The sequence below is a fragment of the Octopus sinensis genome, linkage group LG4, assembly GCF_006345805.1.
Source record: "Octopus sinensis linkage group LG4, ASM634580v1, whole genome shotgun sequence".
In the NCBI taxonomy this organism is placed as follows: Eukaryota; Metazoa; Mollusca; class Cephalopoda; order Octopoda; family Octopodidae; genus Octopus; species Octopus sinensis.
The window spans coordinates 23,086,719-23,108,075 of record NC_043000.1 but is presented as its reverse complement, the minus strand read 5'-3'; the positions used below and the strand labels follow the sequence as shown (position 1 = coordinate 23,108,075).

Genomic DNA, 21,357 nt, shown 5'->3' with positions numbered 1-21,357 from the left:
CGGGTTCAGTTCCACTGCATGACATTCTGGGCAAATGTCTTCTATTATAGTCAAGGGCTAACCAAAGCTTTGTTAATATATATGGAAGAGAGAAACTGAAAGAAGCTCATTGTGTCTGTCTATATACCTATATATATATACTGTACACAGAAACACACACACATATATGTATGTATGTGTATGTGCCTGTGTGTGTGTATCTGCATCTGTGTGTGTGTGTATGTCTTGATAGTATGTGATAGTTGTTAACGAGTGTCATTATTAGACAAATCTTCTGCGAAAACATGTTTGACTATAGGGAAATATTACACTGCCTGAAAATAGGTGAGGGTTGGCAACAGTGAGAGTATCCAGCCACAGAAAATTTGCCTCAAAGAACTCCATCTAACCCATGCAAGCATGAAGAAGTGAAGGTTAAAATGACGATGATGTATTCATCATATCTCATAATATCATTTAATTTAAATCTGAATAGCTTAGTATGGATGATCTCATGTGGTTTGAGGACTGAGTAGATTATCAAACCCATTAAGTTGTTTCTTATTTGTTCAGATTATCCTAACTCATCTAGATTGTGAAATTAAATAAAGCATCAATACATATAAAATGAAATGCCACTTTTGTTTCTGAGATTGGAGGTTAGTTAAATCATTCTACACTCAAGTAGGTTATGGAAGAACATACCACCAAATTACCAAAGGGGTTTTTATACCCATTTCTTTACTACCCACAAGGTGCTAAACACAGAGAGGACAAACAAGGACAGACAAACGGATTAAGTCGATTATATCGATCCCAGTGCGTAACTGGTACTTATTTACTACTTACTTGTACTTGTGGCGACATTCACCCTGGGCGGGTTGAGTCGGTTTCTTCTACCACCCTCGAGGCATCTCGAACCATGGCAGCCCATGCACGACGGTCCTGTGCCAGTTCACTTGAGATAGCGAGCCAGTCACGGTTCCATCGGCGCAGGCCGACTACCTGCGGTCCCGTGAACACGGAGAGGTCCTCCTTGGTACTTATTTAATCGACCCCGAAAGGATGAAAGGCAAATTCGACCTCGGCGGAATTTGAACTCAGATCGTAACGGCAGACGAAATACCACTAAGCATTTCGCCCGGTGTGCTAACGTATCTGCCAGCTCGCTGCCTTGAGGGGTATAAAAAGGGGTTTTTATACCCTCAGCTCTTCAGCAATTACTGAGATGGATGAGGACAGCTGCATAAAGAAATGCTGAGCTCTAATTGTGGAGGGCACTTGTGGAAGGGGTGGACCCAGGAAGACACTGGGCCTCACTGAAGAAATGATAAGGGACTGGGAGATGTGGTGATTTGCTATACTTGATAAGACACATCAAGCTAAATAAAATTACTGCCTTCCATACATACAAGTTTATCCTTTCAGGTGCTGGTGCCACTTAGAAAGCACTCATGCCGGTGTTGTGCATAAGCACCCATGCCAGTGGCAAGTAAAAAGCACCTAGCACTCTCTGTTAAGTGATTGGTGTTAGGAAGGGCATCAAGCCATAGAAATCATGTTACAACTGACAGTTGGAGTCAGGACAGCTTCCTGCTAGCTAGCTCCATGTCAAACCTTCCAACCTATGCCAGCATGGAAAGTGGACATTAAACAACGATGCAATTTTTGAAAATAATTTTAATCCCCTCTTAAACTTAAGGTGCTGAACAACTGACACTATTCCTTCTGAGTTTCAACTTAACTAAAGACAACCCTAACCCTAAAACCTTAACCCTAACCCGATAAACCTAAAACCCTAACCCTAAAACCTTAACCCTAACCCTAAAACCTTAAAACCAGTACAAATGCACAAATGATGTCATAAATCACAGTGACAAACGAAAAATACACCACTGATATTTGTTGTTGACAATCAATGGCAGTAATTTTATTCAGCTGAATACACGTCATTGATTGGTTGAAATTTCCGAAATACGAGAACTTTAAGGTGAAATAACTTCGTAAATATAAGTTTTTCTCAAAAATGCTAAGAGTAAAACATGTTTTATATGACACATTCTACCAGTGTCCAAAGTTTGAAAGTCTTTAGTTACAAAAAATTATTTTTGAAATCTGTAGGTCAAAAGGTAAAGATATTAAAAACGAGTTAATTAAGCAAATAAAGTAAAATGTTTAAAGATTTCCACAAACCAATCAGTTGGCTTCAAGTACAAATGCAAAATTTCTACTTTGATGGTGTCCACAACTTTTATAAGAATCATGCTGTTGATTTCATCAGCATGTCTGAAGAATTTCTCAAATGTCCATATTTTCTGAGAGGCTTTTTCTAGTAATCCAGCTATTACAGGAAGGATCAAAAATTTGAGTTCACTGAAAGCAAAAAGAAAAAGTATATAAAGAAATCTCCTACAGATGTATTCATATATCATTATTGCTGTTACAGCTGTGCTGCAGCATGGCCAAAACCAAGTATTGAAAACCATTACAAGAATAAAATAGTAATGAAGAAAGTGGCAGATAAAATAACAATCTCATACACCATTTTTATCCTGCCGTCTCCCACTCTCTCTCTCCCCTTCTCCCGTACTTCCCTCAGGCTGGGTAACCATGTACTTCCTCTGCAGCAGCGCACCTGTTTCTCTCTTTATTCCTTCTTTCTCTCTCTCTCTGGCCAGGTAACCTTGTACCTCCTCTACAGCAAGACACCTGTTTCTGTCTCTCTGTCTCACTATAACCTTTCGTTATTCAACACAAGATCACCTCCTCCAATGCCTCCTCCCCTCTCAAAAGAGTTTTTTTTGTCTTGCAAGTACTTGGTGACCCCATCAGTGCAGGTGCCACTTAAAAGCACACAGTCCACAACGGAGTGATTGGCATTAGGAAGGGCATCCAGCTGTAGAAACTCTGCCAGATCAAGATTGGAGCTTAGTGCAGCTATCTGGTTCGCCAGTCCTCAGTCAAATTGCCCAACCCATGCTAAGTGGACGTTAAATGATGACGACGACGATGATGATTCCAGAAAATGCATCCAGCCACAAAGAAATGTTACATTGCTTGAAAATACTCAAAAGAGACAAAACAATGACCATTCCCATCAAAATATAAAATCATCATTTAATGTCTGCTTTCCATGCTTGCATGAGTTGGACTCCCATCATGACATAAAACAATAATAAATCCTTTCTACTATAGCCACAAGGTCTGACCTTTGTGGGTAGGCGACTAGTTGGTTACACTGACCCAGTACGCAACTGGTACTTAATTTATCAATCCTGAAAGGACAAAAGGCAAAGTCAACTTCAGTGGAATTTGAACTCAGAACGTAAAGACAGGTGAAATACTGCTAAGCATTTCACCTGGTGTGTTAACAATTCTGCCAACTTGCCACCTTACATAAAACAACAACAACAACAACAACAACAGCAACAGCAACAGCAACAACAACAACAACAACAACAATCATAAAAGAAGCATTGGCAGCAAAACCAGAATTCCAATCATTCTACTTACAGAGACAATGACGCTGATTCTGGTAAATCATTGCTCCATTCAATATCTCCTCCTGGATGTTTCTGAATTCCTGACACTACACCAGACTGTTTATTTGTTAACATTTGAAACCTGAAAGGTAGAGAATCATAGGATGTACTGGGTGCTATTTTTCATGGCACCAGCATTGGTGAGGCTGCCATGTAATCTGCAAGACCAAAGGGTCTTAGTAACTGAGAGTGATTATAGCAGAAAGAACTGTTTTTATGTCAGGTGTGGAAAGGTTAAAGCATGGAAGAAGAATCATTAAAGTAGTTTCCAGCTGAAAATTTCGAGGAAAGGTGCAAGACATATGAAAGAAATGACCAAGAATTGAACCTCTATGAGTTGTTGTTTAGTCCTGATTGAAGAAATCTACAATCAAAGGCATTCCAGCTGCATGACCATCTTATTTTCCCAGGTACAGGGTACTTATGACAACATCATATCAAATACGTCTTTATTTCCTAAGAGGAAAGGGTGGGGTTATTTGAAAGAGATTTGGCTGTTATTTCTTTTAAGACAAGCAACAATATAGAAGATCCTTGTTAGCCCAAATCTGCATGTGAGGGGGCAGCTTGGACCTCAACAGTATGATAGTTGTGTCAGAATCTGTGTAACAAAAACTAAAATATTTTTACAGCTGGCAGTTTACTAATTACCAAATTAGAGCCATTAAATGAAAACTACTTTATTAATTAGGGTATGTGGGTATTTTGAAGTGATGACCATACCCTGCATAGTTATGGATTGCTCTTTGGCAAGGTATAGCACCCTTTCAGCCACCCTTCCAGGGTTACAGTGAAGAAGTCATGTGGATTGTGAAGAGGTAGCAGAAGAGCTCGACTGAGTCAACATTGGTTTTTACTTTAATGCTGAGCAGAGGAATCCTAGAAGATCAATGGTCAGGATCACCAAGCTCTATCAAGGGAAGAACTGCAATACCAGCAGGGTGGGGCATCCATGGTTGTGTCCACAGCTACTGAAAGATTCATTATGACTCAAGCTCCCAGTTCAAATTCATAAAAATGGAATTGGATGGCGACAAAGAGTCACAGAAATCTGCAAAAGCAGTACAATCAAAAAGAGAAAGAGTTTATTAATTAGTAAAGAAAATACTTCTGTCTCATTAGCAAAGATAGTATTTTTATATCTTTCTGCCTAAGTCACCTCCAGCCTCTCTTCTAAAATGTGAGTTGCCATGTATCTCCTCTACTACAAAAAACCCATACTGCTGTGATCCCATCTCTCATACTTTAACCCTTTATCTGGAAGCATAAAATCACCTTCCTCAGGGTTTGTAGTCTTGCTAGCTACATGGTGACCTTACTAGTGCTAGGGCTATGAAAAAAAACACCCATTATATGTTGTAAAGTGTGAGGAAGGGCATCACATGACCATACAAGCACAGTCGTCTCTCTTGCACACCACATCTGCTGCCTCATGAAGAATTTAATCAAAATAACTCTACCATTATTAATCTGGTGTTTGGAACTTGAATCAACATGAAATTTTGATGGAAGGTTTTTTGTATCAAAGAACCAGGAACAATTTGAAGTAGGATGCTTTCAAAAAAAAAAAGGAATACTTACATATCAACCCGATTTTCACGACCTCCATATGGTATGAAGGGAGGTATTCCAGTTGCTGAATGGTATAGTGTGGCACCAAGACTCCAAAGATCAGCAGAAACAGTAAATGGCTGCTTTGATCTTTCAAAAAATACAGACTGGTAGATGTCTGGATGCTAAAAAAGAATGGAAAAGATCAGAAGAAAGTAAATGAAAAGAAGAAAAAAACTCCAGAAAATTTACAAATGTTGCAGGAGTGGCTGTGTGGTAAGTAGCGTGCTTCCCAACCACATGGTTCTGGGTTCAGTCCTACTGCATGGCACCTTGGACAAGTGTCTTCTACTATAGCCTCGGGCCAACCAAAGCCTTGTGAGTGGATTTGGTAGACGGAAACTGAAAGAAGCCAGCTGTATATATATATATATATATATGTATGTATGCATGTATGAATATGTTTGTGTGTCCGTGATTGTCACCACCGCCACCATTGCTTGACAACCGATGTTGGTGTGTTTACATCCCTGTAACTTAGTGGTTTGGCAAAAGAGACCAATAGAATAATACTAGGCTTACAAAGAAGAAGTCCTGGAGCCAATCTGTTCGACTAAAGGCGGTGCTCCAGCATGGCCGCAGTCAAATGACTGGAACAAATACAAGACTACAAGAATAAATAACATTATAGTGTGTTTCAGATTTGATAAATGAAAGTTCTGCTATAGCCATTATTTATGCTGTGTAAATACAACTGATGTGGTTTTATTTCTCAGTAAGTATCCATGTTTTTCATAGTCCTGGATGTTCTACAAATTTAGACCCCCACCACTTCACATCCAAATGAAGCTATTTATCTCCTATTTTTCTTTTCCTCCTCCTCGCCATCGCCGCCGCCATCACCACCACCACCATTTTAATGTCTTCACTTTTCCATACTTGCATGGAACAGATGGGATTCACTGAAACAGAATTTCTATGGATGGACACCCTTCCTGTTGCAAACCCTCACTGTTTCCCCCACCAAGGTAATATTTTCCTTATGGTTGGACACATTTTTATGGAAAACTGGAAATGAAGGACACTGCTTGTATTACAGTGGCACTTGTTTACAACTGTCCCATGATGGAAAACAAGAAGATACTAACACACACAAAAAGCACCATCTGAATATTGAGTGATTAAGGTGGCGGGCTGGCAGAATCGTTAGCACGCTGAGCAAAATGAAATTATTGTGTATAGTGCTATAGTAGAAGACACTTGCCCAAGGTACTATGCAGTGGGACTGAACCCAGAACCATGTGGTTGGGAAGCAAGCTTCTTACCACACAGCCACTCCCGCACCTATATAATTCTTTTTACACCAGCCCATCTGAAAGCACCCCTGGTTCAATGACACGAATTCCCTGTTTAAAATAATCTGAACCGAAAACCATGCAGTTGTGAAGCAAGTTTCTTAACTACACAGCCACATCTGTGCCTAATAACTAAACTAAAACCGTGTGGGAAAAAAATCTTTAAGATAAATAAATAGGAAAGATGAGAAATAAAAAAGAACAAACCAGATATTCTTCAGTTCCAACCAATGACATGAATTCTTCTTCGTCTTGAAGTGGTTTTGCACAACCAAAGTCAGTAAGTTTATATACAGTTCTAGAAAGAAGAACAGGATTTAGAGAGCATAGTGATCAGAATGGTTTCCTCATTCATATTCTCTTACCTCCCACTACTCCTCAACTTTACACCTTTGTACTTCTACAAGCTAAAATTTACATCACAGTTCAACTTTTGTAGTATTTGGCCATGGGTCTCCAGATTCTGAGTTCAAATCTCAATAAAGCCACTTTACCTTTTATTGATCTAGGGTTGGTAAAGTAAGTACCAGTGAAGTACCTGGGTTTATCTAACTGACTGTGCTCGTCCACTGACTTTGTAGTCTTGCATTCATTAATTCATCTAATGTCTGTCTTTCTGTGTGAGCAGATGTTCAGACAGGGAAGCATCTTGAGGCAGGATTTTACGACTGGATGCACTTCTTGTCATTATCATCATTATTATTATTATTATTATTATTATTATTATTATCATTATTATTATTATTATTATTATTATTAAGGCGGTGAGCTGGCAGAACTGTTAGCACCCCAGACAAAATGCTTAGCAGCATTTCATCCATTTTTATGTTCTGAGTTCAAATTCTGCTGAGATCAACTTTGCCTTTCAGCCTTTAGGGACTGCTGAAATAAGTACCAATTGAGCACAGGGGTCAATGTAATTGATTCACCCCCTGACCCCAAATTTTAGGCTGTGTACCTATAGCTGAATGGATTACTACCACTACTGCAACTTGGAATAGTCATGCAGTCCCCAGACCATATTAAGAAGTTTTAAAAATTCATAAACTTGTATTTAATAACTGTTGAAGAAATATATTACAAGCTCGTTACTGTCTCTGTGTAATTTACTAAAGAACGAGGTGGTATCTGTTTTACAGCTAAATAGGCTGCTTTCTATAGGTACAGACAAGCTTAAGGGAATTCTGAATGTGTAACATAATATTGGCTAAATTAAAACAAGTAAATAAACATTATATTAACATTTGAATAAATTAACATAAGTAGGACAAAAAAATTAACATACAAAGATAAAACAATACAATCTATAGAGACAATATAAAAGCTCCAACCGATCGTGGCCGATGCCGGACCCCCCTCCCTGGCACCTGTGCAGGTGGCACGTAAAAAGCACCCACTACACTCGCGGAGTGGTTGGCGTTAGGAAGGGCATCCAGCCATAGAAACTCTGCCAGATCAGACTGGAGCCTGGAGCAGCCCCTGGCTTCCTAGACCCTGGTCGAACTGTCCAACCCGTGCTAGCGCGGAAAACGGACGTTAAACGATGATGATGATGATATATACATATATATATACATATATAAATATATATATATATACATATATAAATATATATATATACATATATACATATATATATATATATATATATATATATATATATATATATATATATAGATATATGTATATATGTATGTATGTATGCATGTATATATGCATACATATATGTATATGTGTGCATGTATGTAACTTACTTTCTTTCATTTTGGCATCGCAATATATTCGGTGGTTTGATATCTCTATGTGCAAATCCATTTTTACGTAAATGCTTCATACCACAAACTGGTAATATAACGGAAACAAATAATAAAAAAAGTAAACTAAAAACAAACAACAACAACAACAACAAAAAATCAATATGTTAAACATGGATTGCTACAATGAATGCACCCAGTCTACACCCTATTATTTATGCCAGTGTGCCTTCAGCTTAAATGTAACCGGTACATTCCGCAAAGTGATTGGTGATAGGAAGGGCATCCAGTCTTAGAAACCAGGCCAAATCTTGAGATGTACACGTCAGATCAGGTGTGGGGATGATGTGCCATTGCAGTCCATTGATGCAGTCACCATTTGTTGGTATATTCTCAGGTTCTCCTAGGCAACCCTTCAAGCAGCATCCCAGTCAGTCCCCTTCTCCATGAGTCATCTCCTCATCTGTCATAACCATGTGGCATATGGTGGACCAACATGAGCTGTAAACCCAGCTGGATCCTCAGTGAAGAGGATATGGCAGGGTCTAACTTGGAAAACTGAGCAACATGGTCAGTCTGAACTGGCACTCCATAACCATACAAGTAAAAATATGCATCCATCCCAGTTCCATAAAAAAAAAAAAAACCCACATTTTATATGTTGACAAACATTTCAACAGCAAACATATGATGTGTATCAGTCCAAACCATGATGGCAACTGAAAAATACTTTCCCAAAAACCAGTAAAACATCAGCTACACGAAGGCAGCACAATCACCTACTTAACTTCACTGGTATCACACCAATGGCTGTATAAAATATGGGAGGTTATGAGCCTTGAAACCAGTGATCTCAACCATTTTTTTACTTTTGGGGTCCTTTGACTATTCTAATCTGGTGGATCCCTAATGCCATTTGATGTTTAAAAACTAATCTTGTAGATCTTCTTCTTACAGCATTCACCCGGGGTGGGTTGAGCTGGCTTCATTCATCCTCAATGCTGCATCTCTCACAAACGCCGACCAGGCCGGGCGATTTGAGGCTAACGACCGCATGATCTCCAACCACTCCTTATTCCAGCGGCAAACGCCGTAGATATGGGGGCCTAGGTTGGGTTCCAGATCAGCCTGGACAACGAAAAACCTGGCTGATGACAGTCAATCTTGTAGATGCTTCTTTTAAAATTCTTATTTTGTGTTTCACTCATTCAATTATGGAAGCTGAATTACGTAAAATGTTAGAGAGAGAAGCCTAGTTGTTTTTTGCATTCATTTACAACTATTACATGATGTCAAGGCAGGGGGACACTAACACAAACACACATAGAAACATCAATCTATCTAATGCACACTATCAAAACATTGAGTATTTTGATAGGTTGTGGTCTCATACAACTTGCTGCAGTGAACTGTACCTACCTGTTGCCCTATTTCTACTTAAGCAAAATGAGCCAACATCATTTAATTGCCTTGAACTATAAATATTATATGGCTGTGGTAACTGGATTTTTAAAAATCTGCATTTATAACTAGTTGTTATAAGTTCAAGCTGATGAGACAGTAATAAAAATGAAAAAATAGACAAACTATGATCCATATTTGCTCATAATTTTGAGCATTAACTCTTCACCCTTTCTTTCCCAACAAAACTAAAACATGCTTAAATGTGTAAACATACACCAAAACCACAGTATTTGATAGCATATAAAATGCATTTTTTCTATAAAAATGTCTTGAAAATCACACCATGTCCTACATGCGCAGTTTGGCCGATATTACATGCTTTAATGAACTAAAAAACTTTTCCTTGAATACATACTGCTAAAATCAGGGAGTGTCAAACATGCCTATGCATTTTTTATGCTATCATGTACAGTAATTTAATATTCACAAGAGCAAATATACAAACAGACACTACGTTTATCAGGAACTAAAATAATGAACAATAAGTCGACACAAATATCACAAAAGCTTGCCAGTAGTTATGTTCAATATCTTTTAGCACATAATCTTTATTATATCTGTTTCGTGTGGAGGTGCAATGACCCAGTGGTTAGGGCAGCGGACTCGCGGTTGGAGGATCGCGGTTTCGATTCCCAGACCGAGCGTTGTGTGTGTTTATTGAGCGAAAACATCTAAAAGCTCTATGAGGCTCTGCTAGGGGGTGGTGGCGACCTCTGTTGTACTCTTTCGCCTCAACTTTCTCTCAGTCTTTCTTCTGTTTCTTGAGTAATGCTGCGATGGACTGGCATCCCGTCCAGCTGGGGAGAACACATATGCCACAGAAACTGGGAAACCAGGCCCATGAGCCAGGATAGGCTTGAAAAGGGCGCATAAATAAAAAAGAAAAAAACAACTGTTTCGTAACCCTTTCATTAACACATTTTGGTTGAAATACACCATCTTTGATTTAATCAATTTTGAGAATAGTGAAAAATTTAGGAAAATAACCTTGTCAAAATTACAGTCTTTGATGGTATATAAGACAAACTTTTTTAAAATTGTCCCCTGGGTCTGTATATAAAGCTGAGTCCATATTACATGCTTCGATGTACTAAAACCATTTTTTTCTGAATATGTTATAGGCATAGGAGTGGCTGTGTGGTAGGTAGCTTGTTTACGAACCACATGGTTCTGGGTTCAATCCCACTGCGTGGCCCCTTGGGCAAGTATCTTCTACTTGCCTTGAGTGGGTTTGGTAGACGGAAACTGAAAGAAGCCCATCATATATATGTATATATATATATGTGTGTGTGTGTGTGTGCGTGTGTGTTTATGTCCCCATAATTTAGCGGTTCGGCAAAAGAGGCTGATAGAATAAGTACTAGGCTTATAAAGAATAAGTCCTGGCGTTGATTTGCTCAACTAAAAGGTGGTACTCCAGCATGGCCACAGTCAAATAACTGAAACAAGTAAAAGAGTATGTGTAGCTGAAATTGAGGTATCTTTTATGCTATCAAATACCCATGCTGGTGCCACATAACAAGCACCTGTGCTTGTGCCATGTAAAAAGCACCTGTGCTCATGCCACGTAAAAAGCACCTGTGCTGGTGCCACATATAAAGCACCCATGCTGGTGCCATGTAAAAAGCGCCTGTACTGGTGCTACATATAAAGCACCCATGCTGGTGCCATGTAAAAAGCACCTGTGTTGGTGACACATAAAGCACCCATGCTGGTGCCATGTAAAAATCACCCAGTACACTCTGTAAAGTAGTTGGTGTTAGGAAGGGCATCCAGCCATAGAAACCATGCTAAAACAGACAATTAGAATCTGGTGTAGCTCTCTGGCTTGTTAGCTCCTGTCAAACTTCTGTCAGACAATAAATAATGATGATGATGATGAAACATGGTAAGCTGGTGTTTGGAACATAAACTCTTTACTCTTTTATTTGTTTCAGTCATTTGACTGCAGCCATGCTTGAGCACCACCTTTAGTTGAGCAAATCGACCCCAGGACTTATTCTTTGTAAGCCTAGTACTTATTCTGTCGGTCTCTTATGCTGAACCGTTAAGTTACGGGGACGTAAACACACACCACCATTGGTTGTCAAGCGATGTTGGGAGGACAAACACAGACACACAAACATACACACACACACACACATATATATATACACACACACACACATATATATACAACGGGCTTCTTTCAGTTTCTGTCTACCAAATCTACTCACAAGGCTTTGGTCGGCCCGAGGCTATAGTAGAAGACACTTGATCAAGGTTCCACGCAGTGGGACTGAACCCGGAACCATATGGTTGGTAAGCAAGCTACTTACCACACAGCCACTCCTGCACCTAATACAAAATTTTGAAGGAAGATTTCAATTTCATTTATTTTATAATGAATTTTATATTATAGAACCAGCTGTAGTCCAGATGGGTTGGTATCAAAAGGGTAAAATCTTACATAGCAAATAGGCTTTGACAAAGAAGTACTTACCAATATCATGAAAAAATATTAAAAATTCCTCATCACTCAAACCATTGTAATTTTCTGGTTCCCTTAAGAAGCTTGATAATGTTCCACCACTACAGAATTCTGTGACCAAAACTTGATTTCCTCTAAGGTTCTGTAATAAACATATATATTTGTTTATTATAGTATGTATTTATTAAAACATATATATTTATATACTATAGCAGTTAAAAATGGCTAGAGAAATTATAGTTGCTGTTATGGTTGTTAGTAAGCTTCTGAGTCAACTCTGAGCAAACAGATCTATGATTGAAGGCACTCCAGTTGTGACCATCCCATATTTTGGAGAGTGGCAAGCACCTAGAACTAATTCTATACAGATCATGTCATTAATTCCTCAGATATTAAACGTTAGTGCCAAAGTAACCCCTGACTGACTGTGGTGCTACCATCTCTCTGTACTACTCAACCAAGCCACTTATCCTCTCAGCACAATCATGCTAAGGAAACAAGGGGCTTTGAAAATCAATCACTATAGGGAGTGAACTAGTGACTCCTATTCCACATTGTGTAAATTCACTAGTAAACTGTGGACCTAGTCTCCAAAATCTTGGGAATATTCTCAACAATGAGTAAACATTGCTAACGACAGTATATACAGGGTGTGGTGAATAAACTGTTGTCTAAATTACGCAAAAATGAAAATAACACTGACATCTCATTTTAACAGATATATTTACCAATATTGGATAAAAATATCTTGAAATAATAAAGAGAAAGTTTATTCAATAAAATTGCCATTGGCTCCAACCACGGCCTCCAGACGACTTCAGAATCTCTTGCAACTCTTCTGGACAGTTTCCTTGTTTAAGTTGGTGAATGCTGCCATAATCCCTGCCTTCAGTTGGTCTTTGGTGTTATAAGGAGTTTTGTTGGTCTCTCACTCAAGTGCTCTCTACACATAATAATCAAGGGGGAGTTAGGTGGCCAGATGTTAGGGGTGATGTGATTGCAGAAATTATCTGACAGCCATGACTGGATTCTCCTGCTTGTGTGGCATGATGCAGAATCCTGTTGATAGACATAAGGTCTTCCAGTAGCCACCCTCTTGACTCAGGGCAGTACTACCTCCTCCAGGCACTTGATGTAAGTCTCCATGTTGAGTCTGAGACTGTGTGGGAAGATGAATGGAAGCATAAGGTCACTATCACCAGTGATCACTCCAAACACCATGATGTTGACTGGATGTTTGATTTTTATCACTCTTGGTACATGTCCTCAGATTGACACCCAAACACTCTGAAATGTTTGTATTGGAGATTCTGGCACAAATGCCAACCAGTATAGCATGTCATTTCCAAAATTTCTGGCAGAGTGAATAGTGTCATGGTGCTGTTTTTCTCACAGACAGTGTCCAACTGACCCTACTATACTGTGTAGTCAACAAAATCAAAAAGAAACAATGTGCAAGTGCAAAATAAAAAAAAAATGGCAACAATTTACCCATCACACCCTGTTATCTGCCCTTTATTTAAGACTGTTGTGGTACTATTTGTAGGAGATTTGGTTGCTATTTCAAGCTCATTTGTAGGTCTGAAATAATAGTAACACATCACTGGCTGAACAAGCTCTTAAAACTTTGTAAGGGTGAGTAGAAATGATAACAACATTGTCATCATCAGCAACAGCACCACCACCACTGCTGCCGCTGTCACCACCACTGCCACCAACACCACCACTACCACCACCATCATCACTTAACGGCTGTCTGCCATGCTGGCAGGAGTTGGATGGTTTGGTAGGATCTAATGAGCTGGAGGACTGCACTGTGTCCCAGTCTCTGCTTACATAGTTTCTACAGGTGGATGTCCTTCCTAATACCAACCACTCTACAGAGTACACTAGGTGCCTTTTCACAGCACTGGCACCAGTGAGGTCGTAGTGTTGAGGAAGGAAGCTTCATGCCAACTGCTGAAAGACTAATGTATGATAGAGGGACAGGCACAGGTGTTCTGCTATAGAGGAACACTGTATGAGGGTTGGTAGAAATTGCTGGAAGGGAGACAAAAGAAAGGCGAGTATTAGAGAGAATAAGGAGAGAGGATTGGGAAGAATGGGGTGGGTAAGTTCATAAGAGAATGAGAGGAAAGTGACAGATGGTTAGAGATAGAGGTTTGTTTTTGTTCCTTTTCGAGCCATGCCTAGCTCACAAGGGCTGGTTTTCCGGTTTCCTTGGCGTATAGGTTCCCCAACTGGACGGGACTCCGGTTCGTCACAGGTGAGCTGCAAGATGCAGGAGGAAAGAGTGAGAGGAAGCTGTGACGAAAGAGTCAGCAGAAGTTCGCCATTACCTTCTGCCAAAGCTGCGTGGAGCTTAGGTGTTTCGCTCATAAACACACACATCACCCGGTCTGAGATTCGAACCCACAATCCCTCGACCACGAGTCCGCTGCTCTAACCACTAGGCTATGTGACTCCAGTCAGAGATGGAGGTAGGAATGATTGTAGCGAATGATGAACAAAGGTGGGGGTGTGGTCAGAAGTAAATATCAGTTAAAGAGGGAGGAGGTGATAAGTGGCTGTGCAGAAAAGATGGACAGCAGAAGTTATAGTAAATGTACACAGATTAAGCATCTTTGAGTTTCTGTCTACTAAATTTATTCACAAGACTTTGGTTGGCCTGATGCTACAATAGAAGATTGAAAAAATACACTGAAGTCTATATGATTAACTGAAAACCTTTGAAGGCTGTGCTCCAGCATGGGGGTAGTCCAATGGTTGAAACTGGTAAATAATGATAATAACAATAATGCTATGTGATGCAACAGATACATTACCTCACTTTCCACAGAGTAAAATGTGACTATGTTGGGATGTTGAAGTCGGAGAAGAGCTTCTGTTTCTCTTTGGAAAGAAACAGACATATTTTTGTGGTATTGGACGTTGAGTATTTTTAGTGCACGTACTTCTCCAGTCAACTGGAAAAAAGAGAAGAAACAATAAGAAATATAGGTGTTATCAAATCAAAATTAATAGTAATAACAACAACAATAATAATAATAATAATAATAATAATAATAATAATAATAATAATAATAATAAAAAAATTGCCAATAAAAAAATAAGCCATCTATTTTATATGGATGACTTAAAACTTTATGGTAAAGACAATAATGAACTTGAAGGCCTATTGCGCACTGTGAAAGCATTCAGCGATGACATCGGGATGGAGTTTGGACTTGAGAAGTGTGCCAAGGCCACTTTCCAGAAAGGGAAAGTGAAGACCACAAATTCAGTCGTGTTAGATGTTGACACAGTCATAAGAGAGCTTGAGCAAGAACAAACAAACAAATATTTAGGGATAAATGAAGGCTCTGGTATTTAGCATGCAAGCATGAAAGAGAAGATCAGGAAGGAATGTTATAGGAGAGTTCGTGCAGTCCTGAAATCTGAACTAAATGCACGTAACAAGGTGTTAGCTATAAATTCCTTAGCAGTTCCAGTTGTTACTTATAGCTACAATGTGTTGAACTGGAATATGAGTGAAGTAAAGAATATAGATAGGAAAATACGCAAGCTGCTGAGTTGTAATAGGATGCACCACCCAAAGGCAGACGTAGATCGCCTTTACCTTCCCAGAGCCCAAGGAGGTCAAGGCCTGATCCAATTTGAACTAGCTTACAAAACAACCACAATTTGACTGGCCAAATATCTCGAAATATCGAATGACTGGATGCTAAAGCTCGTGGAAAATCACGAGACGAAAGAAGCTTCATTCTATCATAAAGGAAAGCAAAAAATTTGCTATTGATCTCGTACAGGATACCCAAACAGAACAACCTGAGGGAAGTACGGCAATTATTGTTGCAAAGAAGGTGAAAATAATGGCAACGAAAAAAGCGCACGAGCAATTGGCTGATAGGTGGGAGGAGAAACCTCTGCACGGCAAATATGTGACCTGCAGCAAACAAGCTGATGTTGACCAGAAGCAAACCCATCAGTGGCTACGGAGCTCAGGGCTAAAAGCAGAGAGCGAAGGTTTCATCCTGGCTGCTCAAGATCAAAGCCTATTAACCTGGAACTACCAGGCCAATGTGATGAAAAATGGAGCAGACCCAAAATGCCGATTCTGCAACGACATGATTGAAACAGTGGACCACCTAATCTCTGGATGTAAAGTCTTAGCTCCAGTGGAGTATAAATTAAGACATGACAGAGTTGGCCAATATCTACACTGGCTAATAAGTCGGCATTACAATATCAAAACTGCCGACAAGTGGTATAATCACCACCCTGAGGCTGTAACTGAAGGAGAAAATGTAACCATTCTGTGGGACTTTCCAGTACATACAGACCGAACCATTAAGGCTAATAAACCAGATATTGTTGTGAAAGACCAAAACAATAAAGTTTGCTTATTGATCGACATGAGCATCCCCTGTGATCATAATATCTCAGCGAAAGAGTTTGACAAGCTCAGAAAATATAAAGACCTACTCATTGAAATTGAGAAAATGTGGCATCTCAAGGCAGTTACAATACCAGTGATCGTAGGAGCACTAGGAATGATCAAGAAGGGAACCGAAAATTATATGAGAATGATCCCTGGCTTACCATCCCTGCAAGAAGTGCAAAAGATTGTCTTAACTGGTACATCACACGTATTGAGAAGAGCATTGTCGATGTGAGAACTGTTGCTGCTCATGTATTTTAATTTAACTTAAAAAAAAAAAAAAAATGAACGAACTATTGAGTTTGGTTTAATGGCCTACCAATGTATACTATGAGTTTCTTTGCCCTAGGAGTCGGGAAGACACTCGGCAAGAAATGGAAGCAAATTTGAAAGAAGAAAAAAAAAAGTAATAATAATAATAATAATAATAATGATGATGATGATGATAATAATAAAAGCCTTTGACAGCATACCACATTCGTGAATTCTGAAATCGCTGGACATTTTCAAAATTTCTCCTGTGATTTCAGATTTTTTAAAGTACAATATGTCATTATGGAACATGAAGCTCCAATTATATCATTCTAATGGAGTATTGCACTCAAATAATATTAGCATAAACTGTGGCATTTTCCAAGGTGACTTACTTTCACCACTAATTTTCTGCATAGCACTAATACCACTCTCAAGTGAACTGAATAGAACAGGGTATGGCTACAAAATTGACAACAGGAAAATAAGCCATCTATTTTATCTGGATGATTTAAAACTATATGGCAAAGATGATGAACAGCTTGAAGGACTACTACATACTGTGAAAGGATTGAGTGATGATATCGGGATGGAGTTTGGCCTTGAAAAGTGTGCCAAAGCCACTTTTAAGAAAGGGAAATTGGTAAAGTCAAGTTCAATCAAACTAGATGTTGAAACAAACTTGAGCAGGAACAAACCTATAAACAACCAGGAATAAATGAAGGCTCTGGTATCCAGCATGCAAACATGAAAGAGAAGGTTAGGAAGGAATGTTATAGAAGAGTTTGAGCAGTCTTGAAGTCTGAGCTGAGTACATATAATAATGTGTTAGCCATAAATTCCTTAGCAGTCCCAGTTATTCTTTATAGCTTCAATGTGCTTAACTGGAATACCAGTAAAATAATGAAAATTGATAGAAAAATCCGCAAGCTACTGACTTGTAATAAGATGCACCATCCAAAGGTAGATGTGGATCGTCTTTACTTTCCCAGAGCTCAAGGAGGTCGAGGCTTGATCCAGCTTGAACTTACGTACAAAACTACCACAATCAGACTGGCCAAATACCTTGAAACAACCAATGATTGGATGCTAAAACTTGTTGAAAAACATGTAAGACCAAAAAAAAACTTCACTCTATTCTGAAAGAGAGCAAAAAATTCGCTACTGATCTCTTAGATACCTACCAGATTGATCAGGTTGAAGGAAATGTGCCAACTGCTACTGCAAAGAAAATAAACCACACCCTTACCACTAAGCCACACATCTTCACACATGTACACAGACATAAAAACAGAAGACCTAATGTCTTACCTTATTATAACCTTTGTAAACTTCACAAGTTGAACCATGTGCCACCAAGTCCTCCTTAAAGTAAATATGATGTGTAGTTTTCAGCATCTGCTTTTGAGCCATTTTATATAAAATATACTATGAAGCCAGTACTAAATTCTACAGTTTCTTAATTATCTTTTTACTCAGCATGGGGCTCACATATAGACTTCTGTATCATAGTCAAACACTTGGTAATGTTACTGTTCTCCTGGTACTGGTTTGATCTGGGGATGCTTGGGTTTGGGACCCCTGGAATGAAAAAAAAGAGAAGAAAAAATAAATGGAAATTAAACTTTTTAAGACAGTGGTCTTGACAGTTGTTTTGTTATAATCTTTACCTTAAATGAGCAAAAAGTACATGTGGTTCCCCCTAACAGTTCCAGGGAGATAACCATTTCATCATACAATGAAGCGGGATTATAAATTTGAAATTAAGGAATTATAAAGAAAAAGATGCATAAAATTCACATACTTAATTTTGTTCACTTAATACAAAGTACTTAAAATTTCTAGATGTTGGTAATCATGTCTAGCACTATTTCATTCCTTTTAGAAACCATCAGCATAGTATAAACATTTTCTGAAGTGAGACATTTCATTAAAAATGGAAATAATTACAGTCTGGAGGAAATTCATGGAATGTGTTCTTTTTTCTTTTCATCATAGAACGTACAACTTCACAAGCCATTTTATGATGCATTCTTTGTGGTGTAGACATTTGTTTTAAGCTGTTATTTCTTAGTGGTGTTTCTTTATGCACGTAGTGGAACAGATATTTATTTAAGGCCATGGGAGGATCATTAGATTTGAAGGAGGTAGAGGACATGTCCATATCGGCACATACAACAAATAGCTATGAGGCAGAAAGCTGTGAGCTGATGCATGCACAGTTTTTTGTTGGAAATGTGACAGTACCATCTAATGCTCTTGATGGTTCACAGGGCTTTGCTATTGAAGTCATTGATCCTCTTTACAAAAGTTTTCATGATGGGCCACATTCTCCAGAGAGAAGAAAGGAGCAGCCCAATGTGCTGCAGATGCAGAACTTCACCTTCTGGGAGATAGAATAGTGGCACCAAGGGGCTTCTGCAGAGAGTGCATGACCCCAGCAACCAGACCACATAGCATCTTCAAAAGTTCCATGCTTCCTGAAATTCACCAACACTACTCCTGATGCATCTGTGCTCTCATGACTCTTGTAATGCTCACTTTTCGATGTTCTTGTGTTTCATTCTGTGCATGTACTTCTATTTTCCCCTAGGTTCTTTCTTTACTTGACATTTTGTCTGCTTTCTGCTCCATCTTATAAATATAATGTTTTCTAATGAGTACCTGAGCACTGTATACAATAAGGTGCTAGAATCATTAGCATGCAGGGTGAAATGCCTTGCAACATTTCTTCTGGCTTTATGTTTTGAGTTTGAATTCTGCCTTTCATAATTTCAAAGTTGATAAAGTAAGTACCAGTTAAACATTGAGGTCAATGTAATCAGCTATTCTCTTCACCCAGAATTTCAGGCCTTATGTCTAAGTAGAAAGGATTATTATTATTGATTTAGAGAGCAGTGCATGCTATCAAAGTGTGCTGGAGTACAAATCCCAATGTACCCATCGTGACTACGCATCTAATAAGGGTACACCAGGTATATGTATCACAACCATATGTGCACGAAATGGTGGCCTAATATCAAGATGAACAGTGCATGACTTTGCAGGTGGGGCCCAGTTAGAATTTTCTTCAGGTCAAGTATCCCATCCCATTCAAAAGGTCCTTGAATAAGGGTTAAGTTTGATGAATGAAATATCCATGTTCCCAAGATGAATAATTCAAACACCCAAGAATCCCTCTCAACACATGGCTATGATGCTCCCCCACCAGAGATGCACATATTATCAGCCACTAAGGGACATGCATAAGTGGTTAAGGTTAGGAAACTGACAAGCAAATCTGCAATATTTTACAGGGTGGCAGAATTGTTAGCACGCCGGGTGAAATGCTTAGCAGTATTTTGTCTGCTGTGACGTTCTGAGTTCAAATTTACTTTTCATCCTTTCAGGGTCGATTAAATAAGTACCAGTTACGCACTGGGGTCGATATAATCGACTTAATCCCTTTGTCTGTCCCCCCTATGTTTAGTTCCCTGTGGGCAATAAAAAATATTTTACATGCACATGTTAACACTTCCAATCAGTTAAGATAAGGAGCTGTGAGAGCTACTGCCTGGTGCTGCATCAGGGCATTTATGATTATTTTATCTTAGTCGTTATTTAGCCCAGATCAACCTTCATCCTGTAGACTTAAAATCAAATCTAGGGTATAAATGAATATTCTCTCCATTTCCTTAAAATTGTAGGGTGTGACTCAAAGGAGATTTGCCAGCTATTTCTTGCAAGTTGGGCTACCACCAGGTCGAATATAACCAAGCATTTATATAGCTGATTATTATGTTGTTGACTCCCATTGAATTCTCTATCTATATGTGTTTCAGTCGTTAGACTGTAGTCATACTGGTGCACCACTTTGAGGAATTTTAGTCAGACAAATTACAACACCACCCCCACCTGTGTCTTTTGCTGAACCGCTAAGCTACGGGGGCATAACGACCACCCCTATATATATATATATATATGAACACAGAAGAAAATTCTTGCCCAATGTGCTGCGGAGTGGGACGGAACCCAGAACCATGTAGTTGGGAGGTAAACTTCTTAACGCATAGGCACAACTGCGCCTAAATACAATATTGGCTCAAGTTGTATTTTAACTCAGAAACGAGTTTAAATCCTTGATTTCTTATTTGAAAACAGAGCCAAATGGGGCGGAATGATGGCGATGGTGGTGGCGCACAGTGTTTCGTTTCGTCTCGCGAATTTTAATGCAAATTCAGTATAAATATTTAGAAAAACTGTCTGAAAGCAGTTCAGTATAAATAGTTGTTAGGTTATGTCCCTTAGCACTTAAATCGATGGGGGTTATTTCCCTTGCACAGCACCGCATGACCTCGTTGATAGGCTCTTAGGAAGTGAGAAATAACGCTGTTTTTCTTACACATGGAAGCACTCCGTCGGTTATGACGACGAGGGTTCCGGTTGATCCGATCAACGGAACAGCCTGCTCGTGAAATTAACGTGTAAGTGGCCGAGCACTCCACAGACACGTGTACCCTTAACGTAGTTCTCGGGGATATTCAGCGTGACACAGAGAGTGACAAGGCCG

General features: G+C 39.1%; 1 protein-coding gene across 1 annotated transcript in view; it reads right to left on the bottom strand.

Moving 5' to 3' along the window:
* Positions 1–21,357, bottom strand: part of LOC115210407 (inhibitor of nuclear factor kappa-B kinase subunit epsilon) — a 90,537-nt gene that overhangs the window by 45,983 nt on the left and 23,197 nt on the right. The window contains exons 2-9 of the mRNA XM_036501907.1: positions 18,120–18,389; positions 14,941–15,081; positions 12,128–12,257; positions 8,182–8,269; positions 6,635–6,725; positions 5,103–5,257; positions 3,493–3,603; positions 2,173–2,352 (exon numbers count right to left, since the gene is read on the bottom strand). Coding sequence (XP_036357800.1) covers positions 2,173–2,352; positions 3,493–3,603; positions 5,103–5,257; positions 6,635–6,725; positions 8,182–8,269; positions 12,128–12,257; positions 14,941–15,081; positions 18,120–18,221 — 998 coding nt within the window. The 5' untranslated portion in view covers positions 18,222–18,389. The remainder of the gene's footprint in view (positions 1–2,172; positions 2,353–3,492; positions 3,604–5,102; positions 5,258–6,634; positions 6,726–8,181; positions 8,270–12,127; positions 12,258–14,940; positions 15,082–18,119; positions 18,390–21,357) is intronic.